Raw genomic sequence first — 26324 nt, 5'->3', positions numbered from 1 at the left:
CGTTGTACTTGGTTTTTTTTTGTGGATTACATTTTGTCTGTTTTACAAATGCTGTTTTGAAAACGTTAGGTTCATGAGATGCATGTATTTCATGTTGAGTGCGTGTGATATTTCTGGTTTAATTGATGTCAATGTTTTAGAGCTTAGCTCAGTACCATAGCACTGTTTCCTAGTGCATGGAAGTTTAAATGAATAAGGCAAAGCCAGGTGAGTGACTCCCCTCGACAGTATTGGTGAAGCACATCTCACTCTATCTCGGAACAACAAGTTACTCAGTCTTGATGCTTTAGCCGTCGATGATTTAGATGTGGACGTATTAGCAGACTAGTTGTCTGTCTCTCTGTCTGTCAGTTTTTTGTAAATGTTCTCATTAAAGCAGAACTTATGCAAAAACAATACAGGTACATGTACATGTATAGTAAAACATATTACTTTGTTGAGCAAATTATGAAAAATGAAAAGATGTTTTTTCATTAAAACTTGCAATGTGGCAACGCAGTTTGAATGGTCTCCGTTCTCAACTGATTTCGTTTTAGTCAGATTAAGTGCTTATATTTCTTTGTAAACTCTGTTTATTGCCTATTCTAGTATTATTGGGGAAAGGGAATTGACAACCGAAGACACAGCGCACTTTCCATAACATTATATATATATATATATATATATATATATATATATATATATATATATATATATATATATATATATATATATATATATATATATATATATATAACCTAAGATAGTAACATGTTCAGTCCGAACAATTAGAGGTCTTTCCACCTTAATTCTTAATTTTTGGGAGTTGATTTTAATCAACTCTCCTATGCACTTACTCTGGCAAACCGAAAGTGAAACAGTGTTTGGACCTAAGCACAAATCATCACCGCTGACAAGTCTTATTAGTTCTTGAAAATAATACAAAAATTCGATGTAATGTATGCTGAAGCATTATTTTTCAAGGAAACTTATTTATAAACACTTTGAAAATAGTCAGATTTTATATAATACGAACAATTTAGCTATTTTTGTAGTCTTATGTATTTCTACGCCAGAGTTTAATATAGTCTCGTTCAACCAACCGCTCGGCTGTGTCCGTAAATCTCCGACAAACAGTGAGGCTCTGTTACTTGTCGGAGATTAACGGAGACAGCTGAGCGTCTGGTTGAACGAGACTAGAGTTCGATATCAATAGTGCTTAGATCCATTCAATTTTTAGAATTGTTTTGATTACTAATACATAGTTTGAAATTTATCTTTAAAAATTACACAACATGATTCATATGGGATTTCTCTAAATTCTTGTCGGAAAAGTCTAATAAAATTTCATATTATAAAAAAGTGCGTAATTTATATACAGACTCGAAACTAATTGCCACGCAAGATAAGTTGATTTAAAAATAAATGATAATCAATAAAATTGACCCCCGTCAGTACTTCAGTACTTTGATTTGATATGTTTACGATGAGGTACAGAAAACTTAATTATTTGCTAGATTTGCTCAACGGGGTATACTATTTGGTTAGTAAGTATGACATTTAGTTTTAAATTATGTCATGTTATTACTCAGGTATGAAAACAATAAATATAGCTTTATCTAGTGAGCATTTGCGTTTTGTTGTCATAGTTTACACCGTATTTTATCATATGTTGTTGAGTTTAAACTAATTAAACAGTTACAGCTAAAATAATAATTACACCTGTTATATATGTTGTACTTGAAATTGATAAAACTATGAAGACATCAATGACTTTTTTTAGTAGAACTTTTCTTTAATTTCAAGCATTTGTTTAAAAAATTCCCGGTTGTTTATTGTACGTGCCTTTTGAATTACCTTAAAGCAGTACGATTATCGCACTACGTCATAATACGGGTTTTACAATATTGGTTCGACTTTTACAAAGCGTTTTTGATACCCGGTATTGATTTTACTCTACATCGCTGTTGTAAACAATGGCAATAATAAGCAATTAGAACGGTAATATATGTATTCTATGAGAGATAGAAATGATTAATGTTGTGAAACTCGATTATGTTAAAGTAAAATGAAAAACGAAGTTTCTGATTAACCAGGATCTCAGGTATGCTTATATTTTCTTTGTTTTGACCCCCCCCCCCCCGAATTTTTCTTTTTCTTTTGATAAAACCGGTTTAAATTTAGAGACAGAAGCTATTTCGCATTTAATTAATCGTCAATTAATTAATGTTTAAATGATATCTAACATTGTTGACAGATCTCGGCAGAAAACTGTAGCAAAATGTGATTTTTACGGATTTTTTCGTCAGGGTCTACTTGGTTTAGAGCTTAAAGCGTGAAAAGTAATTCGTCAACATATAATTTATTTTACCAAATCTTTTTTCTAAGATGTCAATCTAAAGAATAAACACCATGAATTTAAGTTTGAGTCCATAAAATAGTAAAAAAAAATTACCAAACGCGATACTAGCATTGCATTTTTTGTATTCTATTTTGATACATCAGGTCCATAAAGCGTACTTACTTACAAAAAATTGCGCAAAATTATTGATGAGATATGGCTTAAATAAATATTTATACTCTATTTTGTATGTTCAGTTCTAATTTTCTCAAAATTGGTAATTATTTATAGGAAAAACGGACGTCTGGCAAATTTCATAATTGTTAATAATTTTCGCAAGGGGGTACACCCGTCTGAGAGGTGATAACAAACAAACTAGCATGTAAACATACATATTTTCTTTTGTATATGTATTGCTAGAATGTATATTTATCATTTAAAGCTAAGCTTTTAATGATTGAGCCCATTCAGTGCCGAGTATGGGACTACCTTATGTTTCTAAAAAAAATATCCCACTTACTCTGACAAAACTGATGTGCTCCCCAGGTGAATATTCTTTACACAAGCTTATAAATAGAAAATCATAACAATAGAAAAGAAATATAATGATATAATGTTGCATAAGTGGTCAGGATGTTGACCACTTATGATATGATTTTATCATTAACGGACAACCTAACCATCCGCTAATGATATAATTTTAGATTTAAATCATTAGCGGTCAAAAATCTTAAGGACGTTGTTTACTCAGGGTGTAAGTTCTCAAATTCGGATTGTTATTAAGTTCAATGTCATGGGTAAAATTTGGTCTAAGCACTAAAATTATTTATGAAATGAATTATTATAGACAAACCATTCGATATTTTTACTATATTATGGAATTAGGCTCAAACAAAGTTGGACTTTTAGCAAAACAGATGAAATTCGGACTAAAATTGTCAGATTTTTTTTTCACTGAAATATTTTGGTAGTACTGTAGTATTCAAAGTTAAGATTTTATTTGTTAGTCAACACAATTTTGCATAATTTATTTTATGTTGTTTTTATCTCACTTTTTCATTTAGATGTTCGAATGGCACCCACTATCAAAATATTGCAAAATGCTTAAAAACGATAAAAGACACCATATCTCAAAAATTTGATCATTGACCTCATATAAATGTTATGCCTGCAGAGTAAGGTCAATATACCTAGTTTAATGCTATACATGTTTTATTATTATCATCATTCAGTTTTTTGTAAAATTGAATAAAAAAAGGGTAGGAATTTGAAAAATAATAGAGGACTGGAATATTCATAAAAAATGTAAATGAAAACTTAATGCTTTGTGTCTGTTTAGTGTCACTGACATTCGTAAACTGTATTTCATTTTTAAAAGAGTTTAGCAATTTGTATTATTTTCACAATTAAGAAAATTTCAGTCATACTGAAAAAGTTTCTTAAATTTTCAAAAAATATTCACTGGCCATTATCTTAAAAGGTCATTGTCCTACTTTTTTGAAAGTGAAAAATAGCTCTACCATGATTGGTCTTAAACACACAATAGATGGTTTTTCATTATCATCAGTGGAATTTTTTTCTTTCTGAGAAAACGTATACTTTAACCGCTAATGATATGAAAAAAGTGTGAAATAAGTTTTTATTCTATAACTTAGAGCGCAATTCAACAGACTTTTGAAAACGTCACTAGAATTCTGTATTTTGAGAACGTTTTAAACGTGCAAGTACACAGCATAGTGCCATAAATGAGTCAACTTTTTAAATGGCGCCCAATAATTAGCGTCGCCTCAAAACTTCGAAGTTTTGTTTCAGAAAATAAAACGATGTCACACTTATCTTTTTTATGATCTAAGGGGAGTAACACTTACGAATTTTTATTTCCGGAATTTTCCGTATCGAATTCAATTTTATTATTACACTTCCCGCTTGTTTACAAAATGGCAAAACACGGTAATGAAATGTCAGACGACACTAAAAAAGTAATCATACAACTTATAGAAAGTGGAAACAGGGCGTCAGAAATATCTGAAAGTTTAAACCTAAACAAGTCTACAATTTCTAAGTTTTTAAAGCGTTGGAGGGAACGTGGAAATGTAGAAAACAGGCCGCAAAAGGAAGGACCCAGATTCGTAACTGTCAGAGGAGAACGGACACTTTCCAGGCTAGTAAAAAATGCTCGTAGGACAACTTTGAAAGATATTACTGCTGATTTTAATAACAGTATACCTATTAAAGTTTCTCGTCGCACAGTACAAAGAACACTCCACTCTTTGGGATATACAAGGAGATCTTCTAGGAAGTCCATTGGAATTCGGAACGTAAACAAAAAGAAACGCATAGCTTGGTGCCGAGGAAAGTTGCATTGGACTGTTAATAACCAGTGGAAGAAGGTGATGTTTACGGATGAAATGATGGTTGTTATTAAACCTGACGAAAAGTTTAAAGTCTAGAGAAAGTCCTCGGAAAAATGGAGACCCGAGTGTTTGGGCCGTTTTGCACCAATGTCGTCTGCTAGTATCAAAATAATGGTATCGGGATGTATAACATACTATGGGGTAGGAAGTTTAGTTTTTATAAATGGAAATATGAACTCTCAGAAATATATTCAAACACTTGATGACAATATTTGGCAGGTTGTTGTCAAACATTTTGGCAACAATACATGGTACTTTCAAGATGACAATGCCCCATGTCATCGGTCCAATGAATCTGAAAATTGGTAACATCAGAACAGAATACCACAGATAAGCTGGCCTCCCCAATCTCCTGACCCGAGTCCAATCGAAAATGTTTGGCTTTTAATGAAAAACAAAATAAAAAATAGACATTACCTGATCCGAAATGTAAATGACCTAAAAACACAGTTAACTAAGGCTTGGAAAGAAATTCCATTATTTTACATTCAAAAATTGTACACAAGTCTACCAAGAAGATGTAGAGAAGTACTGATTCAGAAAAGCGACATTACAAAATATTAGAGTGATTAGAGTTCATTTGGAGGACTGGCAGCGAATTCAGGTAAGCTGACTTTATTTAAAAACAATGGCAGCCATTAAAAAAGTTGACTCATTTATGGCACTATACTGTATCACGGCTTCTGGGGAGCACAGTACCCGCAACGTTATTTTTTTACAATCATATCCTCTTGTATTGTGTATCAATCCTATCGTATCGTTCGTGTAAACTGTTAACGTTCTATCGTGCGTTAATCCTATCATATCGTGCGTGAATCCTATCATGTTAATCGTTCAATTTTTAACAGTTTTTCTGTTTATCCTACCGTGTTTATCGTTTCGTGCCTTTTCTTAAACAAGTTAATTTATTTAGTTAAAAGTCGTTCAGTGCGCCGTATCCGAAACTTAATCGAACAAGAAATACCAAATCCTATCCAGCATCTTATCATGTTATTTATTTCTTAATTCTTTAGATCAAAATTAACCAATATTACATTTAAATCATATCTGTTAGCAGTAGAAATAAAAAAAATATATATGTAAACTATCGAATTTTTTTGGAACAAGGTTACCGTAACATATTTACCTGTATATCGAATATATTAAATCGTACGGGGAATATATACATGTACCTGCGAAAACATTAACTTGTATGTAATATAATTCGTTTTCTGTGCATCATTCTTTTACAGAAACAAAATTATTTTGATATAATTTATATTTACTTCAAACAAGAGTTGTGTTGTAAATGAACCCGCTATTTTCCGTGTGATATTTGATTTCGGGCTAAAATGTTCTTGGCGATTGGCTAGGGTTTACGGTAATGAAAATATTAAAAATACAAATAATTTATTAATCATTTAAGCTCATAATTTATAGGAAAAAAATTTTAAAGGTAATTTTTATACATTTTATAAACGATGCAGCGATGATAAACAACTCGGCAATTGTTAAAAACGAGAAAATCCACGTAAATGCTGATTCGTGCGTGTTTTTTGTCCACTATCAGGTTTACGCTGTACTGGTTATTGAAGTGCATCTTTTGGTGTCCCTCCCGTTCTCAAAGCTAAGACGGTTAATCATATTTTACAAACCATAATACAATCATCTAATTAAAATCGAATCCCAAATTTTATCACTTTACATGTATAAACTTGGTTGTTATGCAGCATATATCTTCCATCGCTTTACATATGTATTTGCATAATCTATTCTGTGAATCTTTATTGCAAATCTAACATGAGTGTGCACGCTGCGAGCGATGGACTGATGCGTTGAGTAACGACATCGCGAGTTCCAGTTTATAATACATGCATTTTCATTGGCCATTTTAGTACCCGCTTAATCTTAACTGCTAACGTGATATTGATAATTTATGCATCAACTGCCAGATGTGTCGTTTTACTCTGTATCAGAACTGCAAAAACTAAGTCACTGCAATAATTGACTAATTAGATATAAGAGTTCTCACAATAATCGCTTCTTGTTTTTATGGTGTAAGCAATTGTCAAAAACAGACTGTTTAAACAGGTTCTCCATTTCATTTTCAGTATAATGCTTCATCGATAAATTTAATCTTTTTTAACGCATCAATTAAAGATGCGGCAGTATTTATTTTGTTGTAGCTTATTCCAAAGAAATCACAACAGATACTAACAATAAATATTACATAAATTGCATTTTATTGAACTTTAACCGATTCAATGACACATGAGTGTGCATGTGTTTTCAACCATACACAAACGGCATGTAAACGTGTTCAATTTTGAACTTACCTGTGATTAACCTTTTTTGTAACTCACTCAGTCTGTAGAAACATTTATTTTATTACATGTTCTTCAATATTAATCAGACAATGTTGACACTTTACTTGCCGCTGACTTTCTCTCAAACGCCTTATTGACCTCGGATTGTGAAATTCACTTGCAAATCGAGTCTCCATTTTACAGTTTTACATGTATACAAACAAACCAGACTTCTTCATTTTATGGAGCTGGTGACGATGTTTCAAAGATTTTCAGTAGAGATTTATTGTAAACAAGAAAGTGAAGACCTATGCTGTAAAACGTTCAGTTGATTTCACGGCGTGGAAACCCGCATTTTCCCGTGGATCAACATTTTGCAACAAGCTTTTTTATTTAAGGAAAAACAGTCTGTTCAACTCATGCAATTTCCACATATAGTACAATATGAACGGTAAGGTAAAATATATTTGTTTACTAAACAGTTTCTAACGAATTTCTTCAAAATAAACTGAACAAGTGAAAAGCTGTCAATGTGACAGCAAACCGTGTTTTCATTTATGTGAACTGTTACCATAATCCATGTCAACCCGTATCCAGTGGAATGGAGTACCCTATATGCAATATTTTGCCAAAAAATGACTAAGTTCAAAAGCCGGGTTTTTTCCATAACTTATCGGAAATCAAAATCCTAGCAATATGCACACCTAAAATATATGTACAATTGATCTGCTAAAGAACAACTTCCTATGTTGAAAACTGTAAGAGGAGTTATCCGTACAATGAGGGTACCCTATATGCAATATTTTGCCAAAAAATGACTTAAGTTCAAAAGCTGGTATTTTTTCCCATAAATTATCGGAAATCAAAATCCTAGCAATATGCACACTTCTGATATATGTACAATTGATCTGCAAAAGAACAACTTCTTATCTTGAAAACTGTAGGAGGAGTTATCCGTACAATGAGGGTACCCTTTTGGCAGCCGCCCGCCCGCCCGCCATTTTCACCATTTTCATAACCGGATTTTTCCGTTGGAAAACCCGGTTAAAAACATTATTCGATAAGCGAAGTATAATTTGTGACTTCATTTTATTTGCGCCCATCTCTGTTTAGGAGAACCTTTTCTTTGTTTTTTCACTAACATCATTTCACACATGTACGTAAACTCCGCTCCGATTGTTCTCGAATTACCATGTATTCAATTTTCAACTTGCAAGTACAACTTAATGATAACTTTTCTTTCTCCGACATTTCTTTCCACGTGTTAGCACCATGTTCTGAACATGCATTTGATACATGGGCGGATCTATATCAATACGCCAATCAGAATGTTTTTTGCGAATCGCAATTGAAATACACACCGATTAGAAAGTGTCATCACTCAACGCATTCCAGCATCTGCCGTAGCGTGTACTTTCATGATAGATTTGCGATAACAGGGTTGCATTATGCAATGATGACCGTTAAATCCTATAGGATTACAAAGGAGGAGGAATTTCTCAGTAATTTCCATTATATTGACTTGGTATGAGGGCAATGTTTGCGCAATGTCGAGGACTGAATACTACATGTAGTATTCATCAAATCAGATGTTACCCATATCCTAATCAAGAGACGTTTTGGCAACACTTTATTACTTCATGATCAGATTGAAGTATAATTTCAAGTAGCAACCGTCCATTCATGTTGCACTTCTCCTCTGATATTTGTGTTCGAACATTAATTAGCTGTGACATAGCAATCTAATTTTCATGTTGGACCAAACGATCGGTTTATATCGAATTTGTCAGAGAAGCGGAATTACAACTCGTATGTCTGGATTGTTTGTTGTTAAGAACTTTATAAAAGTACATTTTGTATTTCTAAGGATTAACCAATCTTTGTTGTTTTTCACATGCTTACCTGCATTGCTAGCAACATTGACCAGTCGCCCACGGCTTCTCCTAAGCAAGGGTAGAAAATGTTTACATATGTTTACTGGTCCTGTATAGTTGATTGTCATTATTTTTTGGATGTCCTCTTCAGTCATTATTTCAACATTGCCGATGTAACAGATTCCAGCATTATTTACTATACCCCATAGTTGAATTCCTGCAAGTAAGGATTATTAACAAGTTCATATACTTGTAATATCAAAATGAATTCAATTTATTGAAATACTATTTTTGAAATTGAAACACACATCATTGTGGAACTATTAATTTTCTCTCAAATAAATATAATATTGATATTGCAAACAAACAATCAAAACTTAAAAGATAAAATATTCTTAAATTGAACAAAACAATGAAAATACTGATATATTTATTTTAATTATTTAACAAAATCGATATCATTACTGACTAATAAGCATTCTAAATATTTAGATATATAAATATTCACAAGATTAAAGTATATTGCTATCAGTCGATTACAAATAAATACTTCACAAATTGTGTCAATCGCGTAGAAAAAAATGTTCTGTACATTGAATGGGACATGGTCTCAATTACGGTCAAATTTTAAATTTTCTATTTCCATCGTTTACAATGCTTAAATAATGCATTTCTATCAATTTAAATGTGAGTGTTAGTCGTCGAGTTATAAGCCAGATACAGTGCTCACTTTTCTTTTTTAAGTATGTGGGTTGTTACATGTAGAAAAGTTCGCGGACAAGTTCGATTGTGAGCGGACTGTCACAACGCACTTTGAAAAATTACGCACATTGATTTTTTGTTTCAAAGTGCGTTAAATTTTTTACCATCTTAACGCACTTTGAAAAAATATTTTTTTTCAAAGTGCTTAAAAATCGATATTTTCAACGCCCTTTGAAGAAAAAAAATTGACGATATTTTGAACTTTGAGATAAAATTGGTAGTAAAATTTATCCCCGAAATGTCCGCATGGCAACAAGGATATAGCAAAAATCATCAAAAAATATATTAAAATTTGTCTGTATAATTTGAGAAATGTTGTATCATAACTTAAACTGTGTGCAAATAATAAATTGTCTCGCCTAAATGTTACAGTAATGGGACTACATTTTAAAATCAAAGTACTGAACGTACTGACGAGAGTTTATTTTTTTTTATTCACGAGTTAATACTTTCTGGCTCAAAGAATGGATATTTGCCATTTACCTATTGTGAAGATAATGTGACTCATGACTTAGTGTTTATATATAGACATGCGATTTTTTTTAAAGCAGTGATTCTAAATCAAATTAATTCCTTTAAATTTCAACACAGATATAAAATAATGTCAAAAAGGTATCTTCTTCTTATTTGTTTTTGTGTGTGTAAATAATACCTTTTTAAAAAATACATATAGCCCTTGCTCATAATTCATGATATTCACAACTTTGAATCTACACTACATGAGGATGCTTCCACACAAGTTTCAGCTTTCCTTGCTGATTAGTTTCTAAGAGGAAGATTTTAAAAAATTTACTCTTAAAATTCCTATTTAAAACATTGACCCCCCATTGTGGCCTTACCCTACCCCCGGGGGTCATGATTTTCACAACTTTGAATCTACACTACCTGAGTATGCTTCCAAACAAGTTTCAGCTTTCCTGGCACATTAGTTTTTGAGAAGAAGATTTTTAAAGTTTTACTCTATATATTTCTATGTAAAACTTCGACCCTCCATTGTGGCCCCACCCTTCCCCCAGGGATAATGATTTTCATAATTTTCAATCTACACTACATGAGGATGCTTCCACACAAGTTTCAGCTTTCCTGGCTAATTAGTTTTTGAGAAGAATTTTTTTTTAAAGATTTACTCTATATAATTATTTCTGTGTTAAACTTCGACCCCCCCCCTCCATTGTGGCCCCACCCTACCCCCAGGGATAATGATTTCATAATTTTCAATCTACACTACATGAGGATGCTTCCACACAAGTTTCAGCTTTCCTGGCTAATTAGTTTTTCAGAAGAAATATTTTTAAAGATTTACTCTATATATTTCTGTGTTAAACTTCGACCCCCCCCCCCTCATTGTGGCCCCACCCTACCTACGGGGGTCATGATTTTCACAACTTTAAATTTACACTTCCTGGGGATGCTGTCACACAAGTTTCAGTTTTCCTGGCTGATTAGTTTTTGAGAAGAAGATTTTTAAAAATTTACTCTAAATATTCCTATGTAGAACTTCGACCCTCCATTGTGGCCCCAACCTACCCCCAGGGATAATGATTTTCACAATTTTGAATCTACACTACCTGAGAATGCTTCCACACAAGTTTCAGCTTTCCTGGCTAATTAGTTTTTGAGAAGAAGATTTTTTTTTAAGATTTACTCTATATATATATATATATATATATATATATATATATAAATTATATTTATATATATATATATATATATATATATATATATATATATATCTATGTTAAACTTCGACCACCCTTTGTGGCCCCACCCTTAAATGAATTTAAATTTCATTTTTTATACTTTTATATGGTGTTACATTGTTTTGAACAGTCATCGCTTTATAACCCACGAAGTTAAGAAAGGGAAAAAATATGAAATATATGTGCCCTATTGAATCTTTTTGTTTTTCTTTTCGATGGCCGCGGCAGATGCAATAATCCCCGTTAAAGATTTGTTCCATAAATTCATACAATTCATCAGGCGTCTGGGATGAACTGAATCCAGCGGCATGATTAATGTTCTATGTAGGAAGCTCATCCGGTATGAATCAGCGCATGAGAAACGTCGATGTCAATACCATCTGACGCTTTATCTCCTTTGCTGAAAGAATGGATCGCCGTATAGCTTTATCGAAAACGAAATGTCAATTCATATTTCATATATAAACACAACTATACATCTAAATGTTAAAAACAAAATTAAGAATGTATTTTTTCAAAGTGCGTCTTGATGTAAAAAATGTTGGTGTGCACTCATAACGCACTTTAAAAAATTATTTCAAAGTGCGTTGATTATGACCAAAAATATATAGACATGTAACGCGCTTTGAAAATTTTGATTTGGACCAAAATATAACGCACTCTGAAAAATTTTCAAAGTGCGTATTTTTTTCAAAGTGCTTTGCCACAGCGTACTTTTCCGATGATACCAGCGAAAATTTTCAGTTTTAAACTTCACATAATTTTTATTAAATATGTAAAGATTTGTTAATTTAAAATGCACCACAAATACGTCTTACTTATTATGACAAGATATGTTTCACGGAGCATGTCACCTTTTGATATTTTTCTATTTTGTACGAATAACTACTTATTAATAAAATGTACCGTTCAAACTAATAAAAATAAACGATATTTTATATGACGTTAAGATAATTTATAAGGTCATTTTGTGAAAAGTTTCAATATTTTGAAGAATTTCTTTCCATTTTATCACCGAATACGGACGGGTCGCATAAAAATTAAGTCTAAAACGTTAACGTCAATGACATCTTGGAGCACCGGGCCCTTATTAAATTTTGAATGCAAGCTGGGGAATCTCTTTGACAGTGCCTTACAAATGGAATCAGATGTTTTGAGATGGAAGGACTGATATTTTGAGCTATAACTGACCCCCCCCCCCCTCCCATCAATAAAACCCGAATCTTGCACAAATTGATTTTGCTTTACAGGGAGAGATATTTTCGGATCAAAATGATCTACGATATGGCACAAATGACATTTAACCAAAACCTTGATAAAAAGTGCGTGGAACGGAAATGTGTTTACTTAATTTGAAAACGCGTGACAGCTTTGCCTTTCAGTTGTTTGAAGTCACATGACTTGATGGGAATATGTAATGGCGCTCCATTAATCTATTTCATACATAGCAAAATTCCCTGTATATTTTGAACAAATTATCAAAATCATATGACGTTTTGCATACCTATTTTCAATAATATTTGCAATATTATTAATAAAAATGCGAAAGGACATTAAGTTTTAGTGAAATGAATTTCACATACATAAATCAGAGTTGACCTACATATTATGTCTTGTGCGATTGTGATAAAACGACTAGAGCGGATATATGTTATGTAACTGTTTAAGATGCACTGGGTTCACGAGTTCATTAATAGCTATCATATACCTGGACAGAAAAGTAAAATTTCTCTGCCACAGTACAGTTTCAACGTATTATGCTATTAATCAATTTTTTACATGGCATTTATTTGTAAATGTTCTTTATGTAATCGCCTCTGGAGAAGGGTCGGGAGTTGGGTTATCCGGACCCCAGAAAATTCTTACTAATTAAATCTATGTAGTTTAATTACTACTTAAATGTATAATCTAAATAAATCTTTATCAGATATGAAAAAAGAAAACCACGAAACTTATTACTAGCCTTCTCCAAAATTTTGATGATAACCTAGTCGCATATTAGTAATTTTAATACCAATAGTATGATTAAAGATCTTGTGCACTTGTCCCTTTGAAAAATTATTTAGTATACGTTAGTTGACCCTTTTTTGATATATGTTGATCTTGTAAAATCCACTGAATTGCGAATACCTGGTTATCTAATGAATAATGAATTTTATTTTTTTCTCACCAAATACATGTAAAAAAGATACAGTAACTGAACATGTATATGATATACAGGTATATTAAGAATTAGAGATTAAAGCCTATACTTTTTTTTCTCCTCCTGCTACTCGTGCGTTTAAAGTTCCGGGGCCCGTTCACAAAGCTATCTTATGACAAATATCTGTCTTAAGACCAAAATTTGTCTTAAGTTTTTATCATAGCTGTTTCACAATAGTGTCTTAACTTTTGATAATCTTAAGATTGTTCAAAATCTTAAGACACCCAGATACTTCTCTTAAAATGCCTCCCATACCAGTAATGTAACAGAACATTGAAGTTGCATTGAAAATAACAGTCAAATTTATCATAATAAACCTTTTTTTAGACTGTAAATACCTTTCATCTAAAATTTTGATCCATATAATCGAAGAATTCAACATCTTTTCACCAACGTACGCTTCACCAACGTACACTTATTTTCTTTGCTACAGACACAATATACGGAACACATTCTATCGTAAAAGCAGGCCCGTTGGACATTTATCATTTTAACGATAAACATTCTATCTTCACTCTCTTAAGAAATAGAATGTGATTTTTTTTTTATAGAATAAAATATTTTTTTTGCCATCACTAAGACAAAAGTAAGTATACTAAGTTGATATGCATAATTGTTATTTTATAATTTCTCTCATAAGAAATCATAAATATATATATGAATAGAATATAAAGCAAATTTCCAATGAAAATGTACATGTATGTGTATTGTTTCTGAGTTTATTCATGGAAATATGGTATTGTGGAACATAAACTAAAGATCCCGTTAGCGTGAATGTATTGCGCACGCGCAAGATATTAAGATCCGAAAAATCCAGATGAATTCCGGGATCTTTTGAGGAATTTTCGCTGACTATTAATTAGCGAACCTTAATGGAGAAAAAAAATTGGTAATCTTCAAGTACCAATGGTGTTAAAAATATATCAAACAAAAGACAGTACTCCTCCGATTTATCGGTATTAAAGCCCAAAAATTCGAGTCTATTATTTTAATATAGTAGTAAAGATGTAATCAATAACATTAATTCATCAAATGCTAAAAGACATAATGATATTAATTTATAATTTATTGTATTTCATGTATTTGTATTTCTTAAGAAGAATGCGATAATATGATATCAATGGTCAGCAATATTTAATGTATGCAATGCTGAAAGATGCTATAAGGTCGTGCTCACTCACTGCCTTTTCAATTCACTGTTTTGCTGCTTTTCGAAAAACTTATAGCCCCTCCCCCCCCCCATGTTGAAAACCAGCGAAAGAACCTCTACGCAGTGTTGATGCAGGCCGAAGCGGAAAAGAAACGGGGGGGGGGGGGGGGGTAGTGTCCATCCCTATGAGTTATGGTCAATTTATTTTGAGTTTCAGCCTGATTAGGATTTGTTGTCAGTATTTTTAATTTAGCAAACTTATATCTTCAAATATTGTTTTTAAGTATGTACAATGGTCACACTGAATAGTGGCATTAGGAAAAAGATTTGTAGAAGCTGCATTAAATTTTTTGTGACCCTTTTACACTTAAAATAGAAAATTTTTATAACAGTTGCAATTTGATTTTAAATAAAAACTTTTTGAATATCAAGAACTTTATATGATTAATCCAGTTTGCATAGATATGTATTCAGTATCATTTTGACACAATAAAACAAGGGGGTCAGTGATGTCAAATTTTAGATATATGGCTTCAAAGGTAAAATTCTCGCAAATTTTGGCTTTAAAAAATTCAGACATTTTTTAAATATTTGCATTATTTTAAGCTAAACGTCTATCGGTCTTTCAAGATTTAAAATTGTACATGTCAAACAGAACCTATAGAATATGTTACAACCCTACCAAATGTTAAAAATGTGAATAATGAATAAAGTATAATAAAAAGAAATTGCTTGTTTCTGTAATTTTCGTCTAACCCCCCCCCCCCCCCCCAAAAAAAATACTTCCCCCGAAAACTTGCTTGTTTCTCGAGTTCAGATGGATTTTCTTTATGAATGATGTGTAATTATGAAATAATAATCTTTTGTAAAAGTTTTGTGTCTCAATCACTTGCTGTGACTTACATCTCACGGATATCAAATTAGAAAAGGAAAGCTACTTAAGATATTTGATATACCGGTATCTCACCGGAAGTAAAATTTGTTTCCTTATTTAACATTGTATAGATGATCTATATAAGATTTTACACTCATATATTCATTCCATGTAAAAAAAAAATAAGAAAAAATACTTAAGTGCTTCCGATGACGACTGGAGGTTACGCCGAACAAAACAAATAATGTAAACACATTTTCATTTATAGGTCATCATCCAACAAAGTTTGGTTGTTTAAGTCGTTACCGTTCTTGAGATCTCGAGGAGTCAAGGTTTTCTTGTCTCGGGACAGGAAATTGACAAACGGATTGTTCAATGAAAATGAAAGTTAGTATTTTTTAAACATTAGACAATAGGACCTTATTGCATGTCAATTTATCTAAAATTGTCAAAAGTGGAACGCTAAATTTTTAAACAACTTGATTTGTTTGAACTCTTCCGGAGTGGACAGGAAGTGATGGTCGACAAAATGAAACACGTTTAACACATTTTCAATCAAATTTCTAGCGTCCATTTAAATTTCGTGTCTTGATCATTTACAGTTTCTGAGATCTCGCTGTTACAACATATGTTTAAAAAAGACTATCTGAGATATTTGAGATATCTCACCGATTTTTTTGGTTTATTTATCATCGGATAGATGATATGTGTGAGCATTTATCCTTATCTTTCAATCCTTTGTGAAATAAATTATATGCGTAAAAAAGAAATGATATTTGAAGTGACGACCGGAAGTTACGATGAACAAAACAAATAGTTTAAACACATATTCAGCAATAGGTTTATCAGCCTACAAAGTCTGGATGATTAAGTCTGTATCATTTCAGGACAGGAAACGGACAACGGGGAATAAATTTTGAAAAAAAAACTTCGCGATATCACCATTGCCTGAAAATTTATGAGAAATCTTGTGGACTAAAAAGGAGGAAAACTAGACACGATAACGTTGCAAGCAACGAGGAGGTCTTCCGTTTGATTTTTAAAAGGTGATATGACATCGTTGACTTTGATTTTCGATAACAAAACATGATTTGGAAATAGGAGTGGAGTACTAATGCTTTTCTGTATCACTTTTTATAAGTTCTCTTACGTAGCTTTTTCAGATATTTGCATTTCTTCCAATCGAAATAAAAAAAGATTAAACTTTATAACCTCTAGCCCCTAAAAACCCTAGTAAGGTAAACACATGAGAAAATAATTACATTGTTAGGATATATAAACGATTTATTTTGCTTCTATAACATTTCATAAAATATCTCTCAGTAAAGGGCTACAAATGAAATACTTTAGAGCCTTTTGGTACCCTTATTTGAGGGGCCAGCCCCTTTTCCTTCTATCAAATGAAATGTCATTTAATTCTAAACACATTTTGTTCAATAAGTGTTTGGGAATTTGTTACCGTTCTTGAGATAAATGAGAAAGAAGGTTTTAGGGGCCATCCTTATCTCCTTTTAGGGGCCGTTTAACGAAATTTTGAAAGTTTCATAATATCTAGTATGTCATTTTGAACAACTTTTCCTCTGTACTGCATTTCAAAATCTTTTTCCTTTCTGAAATATGGGGGATCGAAATTTTGGACTTTTGGCCCCTAAAACCCCCTCATTACGTTACACATGATAAAATCATGACATTGCTTGGATACATAACTGTAAGATAAACATATTTGCTTCTAGAACATTTCACAAAATATCTCTCAAAAAAGGGCTACAGATGAAAGACTTGAAAGCCCCTTGGTCCCCTTATTTGAGGGGCCAGCCCCTTTTCCTTCTATCAAATGAAAGGTCATTTGATTCTAAACACATTTTTGTTCAATAAGTGTTTAGTAATTTGTTACGGTTCATGAGATATATGAGAAAGAAAGTTTTAGGGGCCGATCCCTTATCTCTTTTTAGGGACCGTTTAACAAAATTTTCAAACTTGCATATTACTAAAGACATCATTCAGAGCATCTTTTCTTCTATACGCCATTTCAAATTTTTTTTCTGTCTGAGATATGGGTGATTAAAATTTTGGACTTTTGGCCCCTTAAAACCCTAATTACGTAACACATGATAAAATCATTACATTGGTTGGATACATAACTTTAAGATCGAATTAATAAATGTTAGCTAGCTTTAAATGCTTAAGAATTTATACTTTAAAAATAACTCCGAGTGGTTTAAATATAAACAATATAAACTTTCTAAAGGAATTATTTATTTCCAGATCGTGTTTACATTTATCGCCGAACGAATCGCTCGAATAATGATAATTACGCTCAGTTATATGTGATAAGAAAATAATTTGATAAAAATATGTGACTAAACAGTTCCCCAATAAGTTATTTATCTGTTTGTTATGCATAAATATAATAAAATCAAAAATCGAATCGCTTACCTGTTTGTTACGTTAATGTGTCCATCCCGCATACGATTTAATTTTACCGTAGCACAGGTAAGTAAGTTATCCCGCTCGAAGAATATTCGGTTTTAAGATTTAATTACATGTATTCATTTTGAGTACAACATTAATTTATAAAATCATTTAATTCTTAAATTTCGTTTCATTTAATTAACTTGCATTCCTATATTGAAGGTATGGGGTAGGATATGATAGGATAAAGCTTATTTGCAGGATAGGATGCAGGATACAGGATATAGGATAGGATAGTACGTGTTGTCAACTTTCACGATAGCAACACTGTATCTCCTTATTGAGGCCGTTGAACAAAATTTTTAATGTTACATGTTGTTAAGTATATAATTTTGAGAATTTTTGTTTTATACTGCATTTCAAAATGTTTTCCTTTTTCAGATAAAAGTGATCAATGTTTTGGACTTTTGACCCCTAAAACTCCTCATTGCGTAAAACTTGAAAAAAAAGATATTTTTCCTTCTTGAGAGATAATTGATCAAAGTTTTGGACTTATTACCCCTAAAATCCTCTCATTACATAACACGTGAGATATTCATTTTACTATTAGGCTACAAAGCTGTTAGATAAACATTTTTGCTTCTTTAATCTATTTAAACTATCTGTTAGTAAAGAACTGTAGATTTAGGACTTAAGAGCTCTCTACGTCACTAATGTGAGGGACAAGTTACTTTTTAATTGGTATCAAATCAAAGGACATTTTGTTCAACAGGTGTTTAAAAATTCGTCACCGTTCTCAAGATATCTGAGAAAGAATGATTTAAGGGCTGGTCCATTATCTCCTTATTAGGGCTGCTGAACAAAAATTTTGAAGGTTACATGTGTTAAAGTATATCATTTTGAGCATCTTTTCTTCTATACTGCATTTTAAGATATTTTTCCCTCTTGAGATATAATTGATCAAAGTTTTGGACTTATTACCCCTAAAATCCTCTCATTACATAACACATGAGTTATTCATTTTACTATTAGGCTACAAAGCTGTTAGATAAACATTTTTGTTTCTATAATCTATTACAAAATATCCGTTAGTGAAGAGCTGTAGGTAACTTTAGAGCCCTCTAGGTCTCTAATTTTGTGGCCAGTTCCTTTTCCATGGAATCAAATGAAAGGTTATTTAATTCTTAAGAGATTTTGTTCAACAAGTGTTCAGAAATTCGTCACTGTTCTTGAGATATCTGAAAAAAAAGAGCGTTGTTGGGACGGGTTCCTTATCTCCCTTCTGGTGGCGCTGCACAAAATTTTTTATACTGCATTTCAAAATGTTTTCCTTTCCTTTATGAGATATAAGTGATCATAGTTTTCGATTTTGACCCCTAAAAGCCACTAATTCCGTAGCACATGAGAACTTCATTATACTGTTAAGCTATATAACTGTAAGATAATCATTTTTGCTTCTATAGTCTATAATAAAATATCCCTTAGTAAAGAGCTGTAGATAAAGGATTTAAGAGCACTTTAGGTCCCTAATTAGGGGGCCAGTCCCTTTTTCATGGAATCAAATGAAAGGTCATTTAATTCTTAAGACATTATTTTAAACAGTTTGTTACCGTTCTTAAGATATTGGAGAAAGAACGTTTTAGGAGCTGGTCCCTTATCTCCTTTTATGGGCCGCTGAACAATATATTGAATGTTACATAAGGCAAAGTATAACATTTTGAGCATCTTTTGTTCTATATTGCATTTCGAAATATTGTTCCTTTTTGAAATATAAATGATTTGGATTTTTAATCTTAAAAACGTATTATCACATTGTATGTAGCACATAGGAATATTATTATACTGTACATGTAAGATAATCATTTTTGCTTCTATAATCTATTAATAAGTATCCCTTATACTCCGTCCCGAGTGTTTGCTTCCACCACTCTTTGCTTGATATTTCAATAATAATATATACCTTTGTGCTCAAACTACGTTCATCCACTAATATGAAAAATGTCCAGATTATCTGTTTTGAAACGCACCCTCCATCGCTTCAGGTTTTAATACACATCCCAAAATTGAAAGTCAACGGAGATTTTGCATTGCATCAGCCATTAATAAGCCTGGATGATAACGTTAAAAAACTGCACGAGGTAAACCTTTTCCATTTTAAATCTCCGTAAGAAAATTGTTTTTCGTTCCTGTGAAATTTTATAAGTGAAAAGGGATAATTGTTCAATGAAGATATCTTGGATATATTCCCTTTTATCGCTTTCAATTGTAATTCTTTCACAGGTATGTGTATTTTTATTAAAAATCATCAAATATTGATGGAAGCAATGACTTGGGACAGGCTATAGTAAAGAGCGGTAGATTAAAGATTTAAAAGCTCTCTAGGTCCCTTATCTGAGGGGTCAGTCCCTTTTTCATGGTATCAAAAAAGGTCATTAGATTCTTAAGACATTTTGTTCAACAGGTGTTTTAAAATTTGTTACCGTTCTTAAGATATCTGACAAAGAACGTTTTAGGGGCTTGTCCCTTATCCCCTTATTGGGGCCGCTGAACAAAATTTTGAAGGTAACTTGTTGTTAAGTATAACATTTTAAGCATCTTTTGCTCTATATTGCATTTCGAAATATTTTTCCTTTTTGATATATAAATGATCACAATTTTGGATTTTTGACCCCTAAAAACTCCTAATTATCCAGCTCATAGGAATATCATGATGCTCTTAGGCTATATAACTGTACATGTAAGATAATCATTTTTGCTTCTATAATCTATTATAAAATATCCCTTAAGTAAAGAGCTGTATATAAAGGATTTTAGAGCCCTCTAGGTCCCTTACTTAAATTTTGGTCCCTTTTATTGGTATCAAATGAAAGGTCATTTAATTCTTAACACATTTTGTTCAACAGGTGTTTAAAAATTCGTCACCGTTCTTAAAATATATGAGAAAGAACGTTTTAGGGGCTGGTCCCTTATCTCCATATTGGGGCTGCTGAACAAAATTTTTAGGGTTACATGTTGTTAAGTATATCATTTTGAGCATCTCTTCTTCTATACTGCATTTCGGAATATTTTTCTTTTTTGAGATATAAGTGATTAAAGTTTTGGACTTTTGACCCCTTAAAACCCTAAATTACGTAACATATGAAATATTCATTCTACTGTTGGGATACAAAACTGTAAGATAAAGTTTATCTTCTATAATCTATTGCAAAATATCCCTCAGTAAAGAACTGTAGATTATGGACTTTAGAACACCCTAGGTCCCTAATTTGAGGAACCAGCACCCTTTCATGGTATTAAATGAAAAGTCATTTAATTCTTAAGACATTTTTTAAACAAGTGTGAAATTCGTCACCGTTCTTGAGATATTTGAGTAAGAACTTTCTAGGGGCTGCTTCCGCATCACCTTATTTTCTTTTATGCTGCATTTCAAAAATGTTTTCCTTTTTGAGATAAAAGATATCAAGGTTTTGGACTTTTGATCCTTAAATACGCCAATTAGGGCAAACTGAGAAAATCGTTATAGTGTTAGGCTATAGAACTGTGAGATAATCATTTTTGCTTTAATAGTCTATTTAAAAAATATCCCTCAGTAAAGATCTGTAGATTAAGGACTTTAGAGTACTCTAGGTCCCTAATTTGATTGGCCAGCCCCTGTTCAACGTATCGAATAAAAGGTCATTTAATTCTTAAGACACTTGGTTCAACAGGTGTTTAAAATATTCGTTACTGTGTTAAGTATATCATTCTGAGCATTTTTTCTTTAATACGGCATTTCAAAATGTTTTCCTTTTTGAGATATAAGTGATCAAAGTTTTGGACGTTTGACCCCCTAAAAACTCCTCACTACGTAACACATGAGATATTCATTCTATTGTTGGGCTACAAAACTTTAAAATAAACAAATTTGAGAGGCCAGCCCCTTTTTGTTTGTTTTGTTTAATTTCCAAGACATTTTTTTTATCAAGTGTTAAAAATTTTTTTTACCGTACCAATATCCAGCCCCTTTCCCCGATATCAACTGATTGGTCTCGTAAATTTGAACTTATTTTACAATACATGTTCTAACAAAATTTTCCTCTTTAAATACTGCCGAGCAGATCATTATGAGCATCTTCTATACTGATTATCAAAATATTTTTCCTTTACAAGATATAGGTGATCAAAGTTCTGGAATTCTGATCCCTAAAAACCATTCATTACGAAACCTTTGAAATTTTTTTATATTGTTTGGTTTATAAAAGTAAGAGAAACATTTTGATTCTATGATCCATTACAAAATACCTACCAGTGAAGAGCTATAAATAAAAGACTTAAGACCCTCTAGATCCCTATTTTTAGGGGCCAGCCCCTTTTTCTTGGTAGTGAACGAAAGGTTGTTTAAAATTAAACACATTTTATTCAATATGTGTCTTAAAATTTATTACTGATTTTGAGATAGTATCATAAAACTTTTCCTTTACTAGATTTTGGTAATCAACGTTTTGAACTTCTGACCCATAAAAACCTCTAATTACGAAACCCATGAGAAAATTACTAGTATTAGAATGTATAGGTACATAACAGTCAGATAAACATATTTGCCTCTATAACCTATTAAAAATATCCCTAAGTAAAGAACCATCGATACATGTAAAAAAAAAAACCAACAACTTTAGACCCATCTAGATCCCTAGTTTAAGGGGTCAGCTCCTTGTTCTGGTTATGTAACACATGATTGAATCATTACATTGCTTGGATACATAGCTGTAAGATAAACAAATTTGCTTTTATATCATTTCACAAAATATCTCTCACTAAACGGCTACAGAATTTAAACCCCTTTAGTCCCCTAATTTGAGGAGCCAGTCCCGTATTTGATATCAAATGAAAGGTCTCCTATATATTGACCTAATATATTATACTATATATTAACCATAAGGTTAAATATACCTTACTTTTCATCTTCGTTAACGAAACATACCTGTAAACTAGAGTGGGATCTAAAAGAGATATGCATAAATGACACTAGACCCTTCTTGATCCCTAATTTTTCTTCATATAAAATAAAGTTCAAATTGAAATCAAATACATTTTGTGTTATAAGTGATTAAAATTTGTTACCATTTTTAAGACCAAAAAGATCATTTAGAGACCGACCCTTTAACCCCTTTTAGAGAACAGTAAACAGTAGACAAACAAAATACAGTTGCATATCACAGTTAAAAGCTAACAACGACAAAGTTTTAGAGCCCTGTCGGCCCCGAATTTGAACGGGTCAGCTTCTTTTTCCTGTGTTAAAGAAAACTCTTGTCATTTCAAACACATATGGTTCTATAAATGTTCACTAATTATGTACTGCTCTCGAGATATCTGGAAAAGATCGCTTTAGGGGCCATCCCTATACATGTAACTCATTTTAGGGACCTGATAACAAAACAAATATGGTTGTATAGTGTTAAGAACATTATGTATGTCATTTTTTGTTCAACATTGCATTTCAAAAAAATTGTATAATGTTTAACAAAATGCAAAAGATCATTTTAAGGACCAACCCTTTAACTCTTTTTGGAGAACAGTATACAAACAAAATATGGTTGCATATAACAGTTAAAAGTTTACAACAGCAAGGTTTTAGAGCTCTCTCGGCCCCGAATTTGAACGGGCCAGCTTCTTTTTCTTGGTGTTAAATGAAAACTCTTTTCATTTCAAACACATTTGGTTCTATAAGTGTTTACTTATTATTTACTGTTCTTGATATATTTGGAAAAGATCGCTTTCGGAGCCATTCCTATACATGTAACTCCTTTTAGGGGCCTGATAGCAAAACAAATATGGTTGCATATTGTTAAGCACATTATGTATGGCAGATTTTGTCCAACATTGCATTTCAAAATTTTTCTCCATTTTGAGATATAGATGATCAGAATTTTGGACTTCTGGCCCCTAAAAGTCCCCAATTACGTAACACAGGAGCAAACAATTATCATGTATAGATAAACAACAATACGATGAATTGTTGCTTCTATAATGTATAACAAAATATACAGTTAAAAGTTGTTACTAAAAGGCTTTAGAGCTCTCTTGGTCCCTACTTTGAAGGGCCAGCCAGGTCTTGATTTGATTTAGTTCTTCTGTTCTGCATGTTTTAACAAAATTCGTTCGAGGAGAGAGATATACCAAGAAAAACCACGACGCCTTTTTAATCTTAATTTTTTAGCTCGGGCGAGCTTCGGCGCTTTTTGAGATAAATATGACTTAAGACCATTAGACACTATTTCAGTTTTTAGTAAATCAATCCTGAAAAGTTCAACATCATATCTTATATGGTAAAAGAGAAGTTCTCCCGACAAAATACCCCTATAAAAATATATTTCACGACAGGAAGTGACATCATCAACAAAAAAAAATTCCAACAAGGATCAGATCAATACCTATCAGATCTAAAGATATGACATACATATAAAGCAGGACGTCGCGCCATATTGTCTCATTTATTGTTTAGGGCGCCGATTAGTGGACGAGTCCAGATTGGGATCATAAAAATACACAGGGCTGCGTTCAAGATCGTAGCAGCTAGCTTAGCCGTTAGGTCGTAAATATCTAGGTCTATTGAACGGACCGCTAGGTTAGCTGCTAGGTCTAAGATTTGAAGTTTGAAATATTTAACAAAAGACTTATAACATTGACATTATTTGTTAATCTCAAGCGTAAATCAAGGTGGCTATCCTGAATTTAATACTTAGCATATAATATTTAGGTTACGAATACCTACGTAGCGGCTAGGCTAGCTTATTGTTCAACTACGTAGCCCTACATAGCAACTACGATCTTGAACGCAGCCCAAAACACACCGTGTATAGACATCACAGGCGCAATATATCGAGGGGCGCACTTTTCTGACCTTTACATGCCATCAATTCGCCCCCCTCCTTCCTTTTCACTTTTGTCGGAGTATGTAATAAATGAGATTAAAAATAAGGAATTCTTATTGAAATGAACTTACAATTAGAATTTTTTTCATAATTTTGATAATTTCCCCTTTTTTAATTGTGTGTCAAGATGTTTTGAATAAAGCTGCGTTTGATTTTGCATCTTGATATAACAAATACAATTTTACATTTGACTATTTGTCTGCCGCTTTCAAGCTAATATGCAATTATTTTATACATGTATATATCTAAAAATAATTTGAAATAATAAAACAATTCAATTTCATGTGATATAAATGTACATGCACTAGATCGAGAAAAGAGACTTCTTCTAATTTGTGATCATCTTAAAAGGCCAAGTGGACTCTTTTGAATAACTCTAGATTAGGTAACATTAATATATTAAAATCAGATGTTACCTTTTGAATGCAACTGTTGCTCAACAGTATGGAGAGCTGATTTGACCTGTGTCAATTTGCTAACATCTAGTTGAAGTGTTTGTAGTCTTGATGAAGAGCCATCCACAAGGTCTTTGCTACCTTGACCTCTATTTTTTAGACAGCCAGCAAATACATAAAATCCTTTTCTGTCCAATTGTTTTGCCAGAACATGTCCTATTCCACGATCGCATCCTATAATATATTTTATAAGATTGGTATGCAGACTATTATTATTTTTCATAGAATAATAAAATAAAATTTGTTAAACTTTATTTTGTTTATTGTAACTTTCAAAATAAATATAATCCATTTTTAAACAACATGTGAAATTTGTAATTTATTTGAAATGTTCTAAATCATAACTTTTTGTTCTATTCACAAACAAGATGATTATAGAACAATCGAAACATACATTTCTGTATTTTATAACAACTGTAGGAACGCTTCATTAGTTAAAGTTCTTTGAAACCACTATTCACCTGTATTTTGTTAGTTCAACATTGAGAGAAATGTATTACATTCTATTACCTGTTATAAGCACTGCTTTATCTTTGACAGGAAGCTTCTTTGTCGGTGTGGTAATGATTACTGTGCTAAGGCAAGATAATGTTATAAACACTTGCCAAATAAGAGTTACCTCAAATATGGTGATTATAATCGCTATACACATTAAAGTTAAGGTATATGTAATGACAAATTTTCTCGCACTCTGATCCATAAGAAACGGTTTTATTAAATACACAGAACATACAGAATTCACACCAAATAGGGCAATGTAGGCGTTGGTAGATACTTCAAAAAATCATCAACGATTACCCTGAAAAAAAAGAGTCAACATTTTTAATTTTAGTTGAAATTCAATATGTGCAATGACTTGCATGATTTATTCAAATTAGTACCAGAAGAAAACCTTATGAAGGTCTTCCGGTTCCAACGTTTCAAAACTATTCGACCGATTTCAATCATGTTTTTTACAGACTTG

General features: G+C 32.1%; 1 protein-coding gene across 2 annotated transcripts in view; it reads right to left on the bottom strand.

Annotated features, from left to right (window-relative positions):
• LOC105320727 (estradiol 17-beta-dehydrogenase 2) overlaps positions 1–26324 on the bottom strand; it is an 80235-nt gene that overhangs the window by 36498 nt on the left and 17413 nt on the right. For both annotated transcript variants that reach the window (XM_034445893.2, XM_066076342.1), the window contains exons 2-4: positions 25871–26159; positions 25322–25534; positions 8922–9110 (exon numbers count right to left, since the gene is read on the bottom strand). In XM_034445893.2, the coding sequence (XP_034301784.2) occupies positions 8922–9110; positions 25322–25534; positions 25871–26060 (592 nt within the window). In that variant the 5' untranslated portion in view covers positions 26061–26159. The remainder of the gene's footprint in view (positions 1–8921; positions 9111–25321; positions 25535–25870; positions 26160–26324) is intronic.

The sequence above is a fragment of the Magallana gigas genome, chromosome 2 (assembly GCF_963853765.1).
Source record: "Magallana gigas chromosome 2, xbMagGiga1.1, whole genome shotgun sequence".
Classification (NCBI taxonomy): Eukaryota; Metazoa; Mollusca; class Bivalvia; order Ostreida; family Ostreidae; genus Magallana; species Magallana gigas.
Note: the sequence above shows the minus strand (reverse complement) of the source record. Positions and strands in the feature narration are given on the sequence as shown.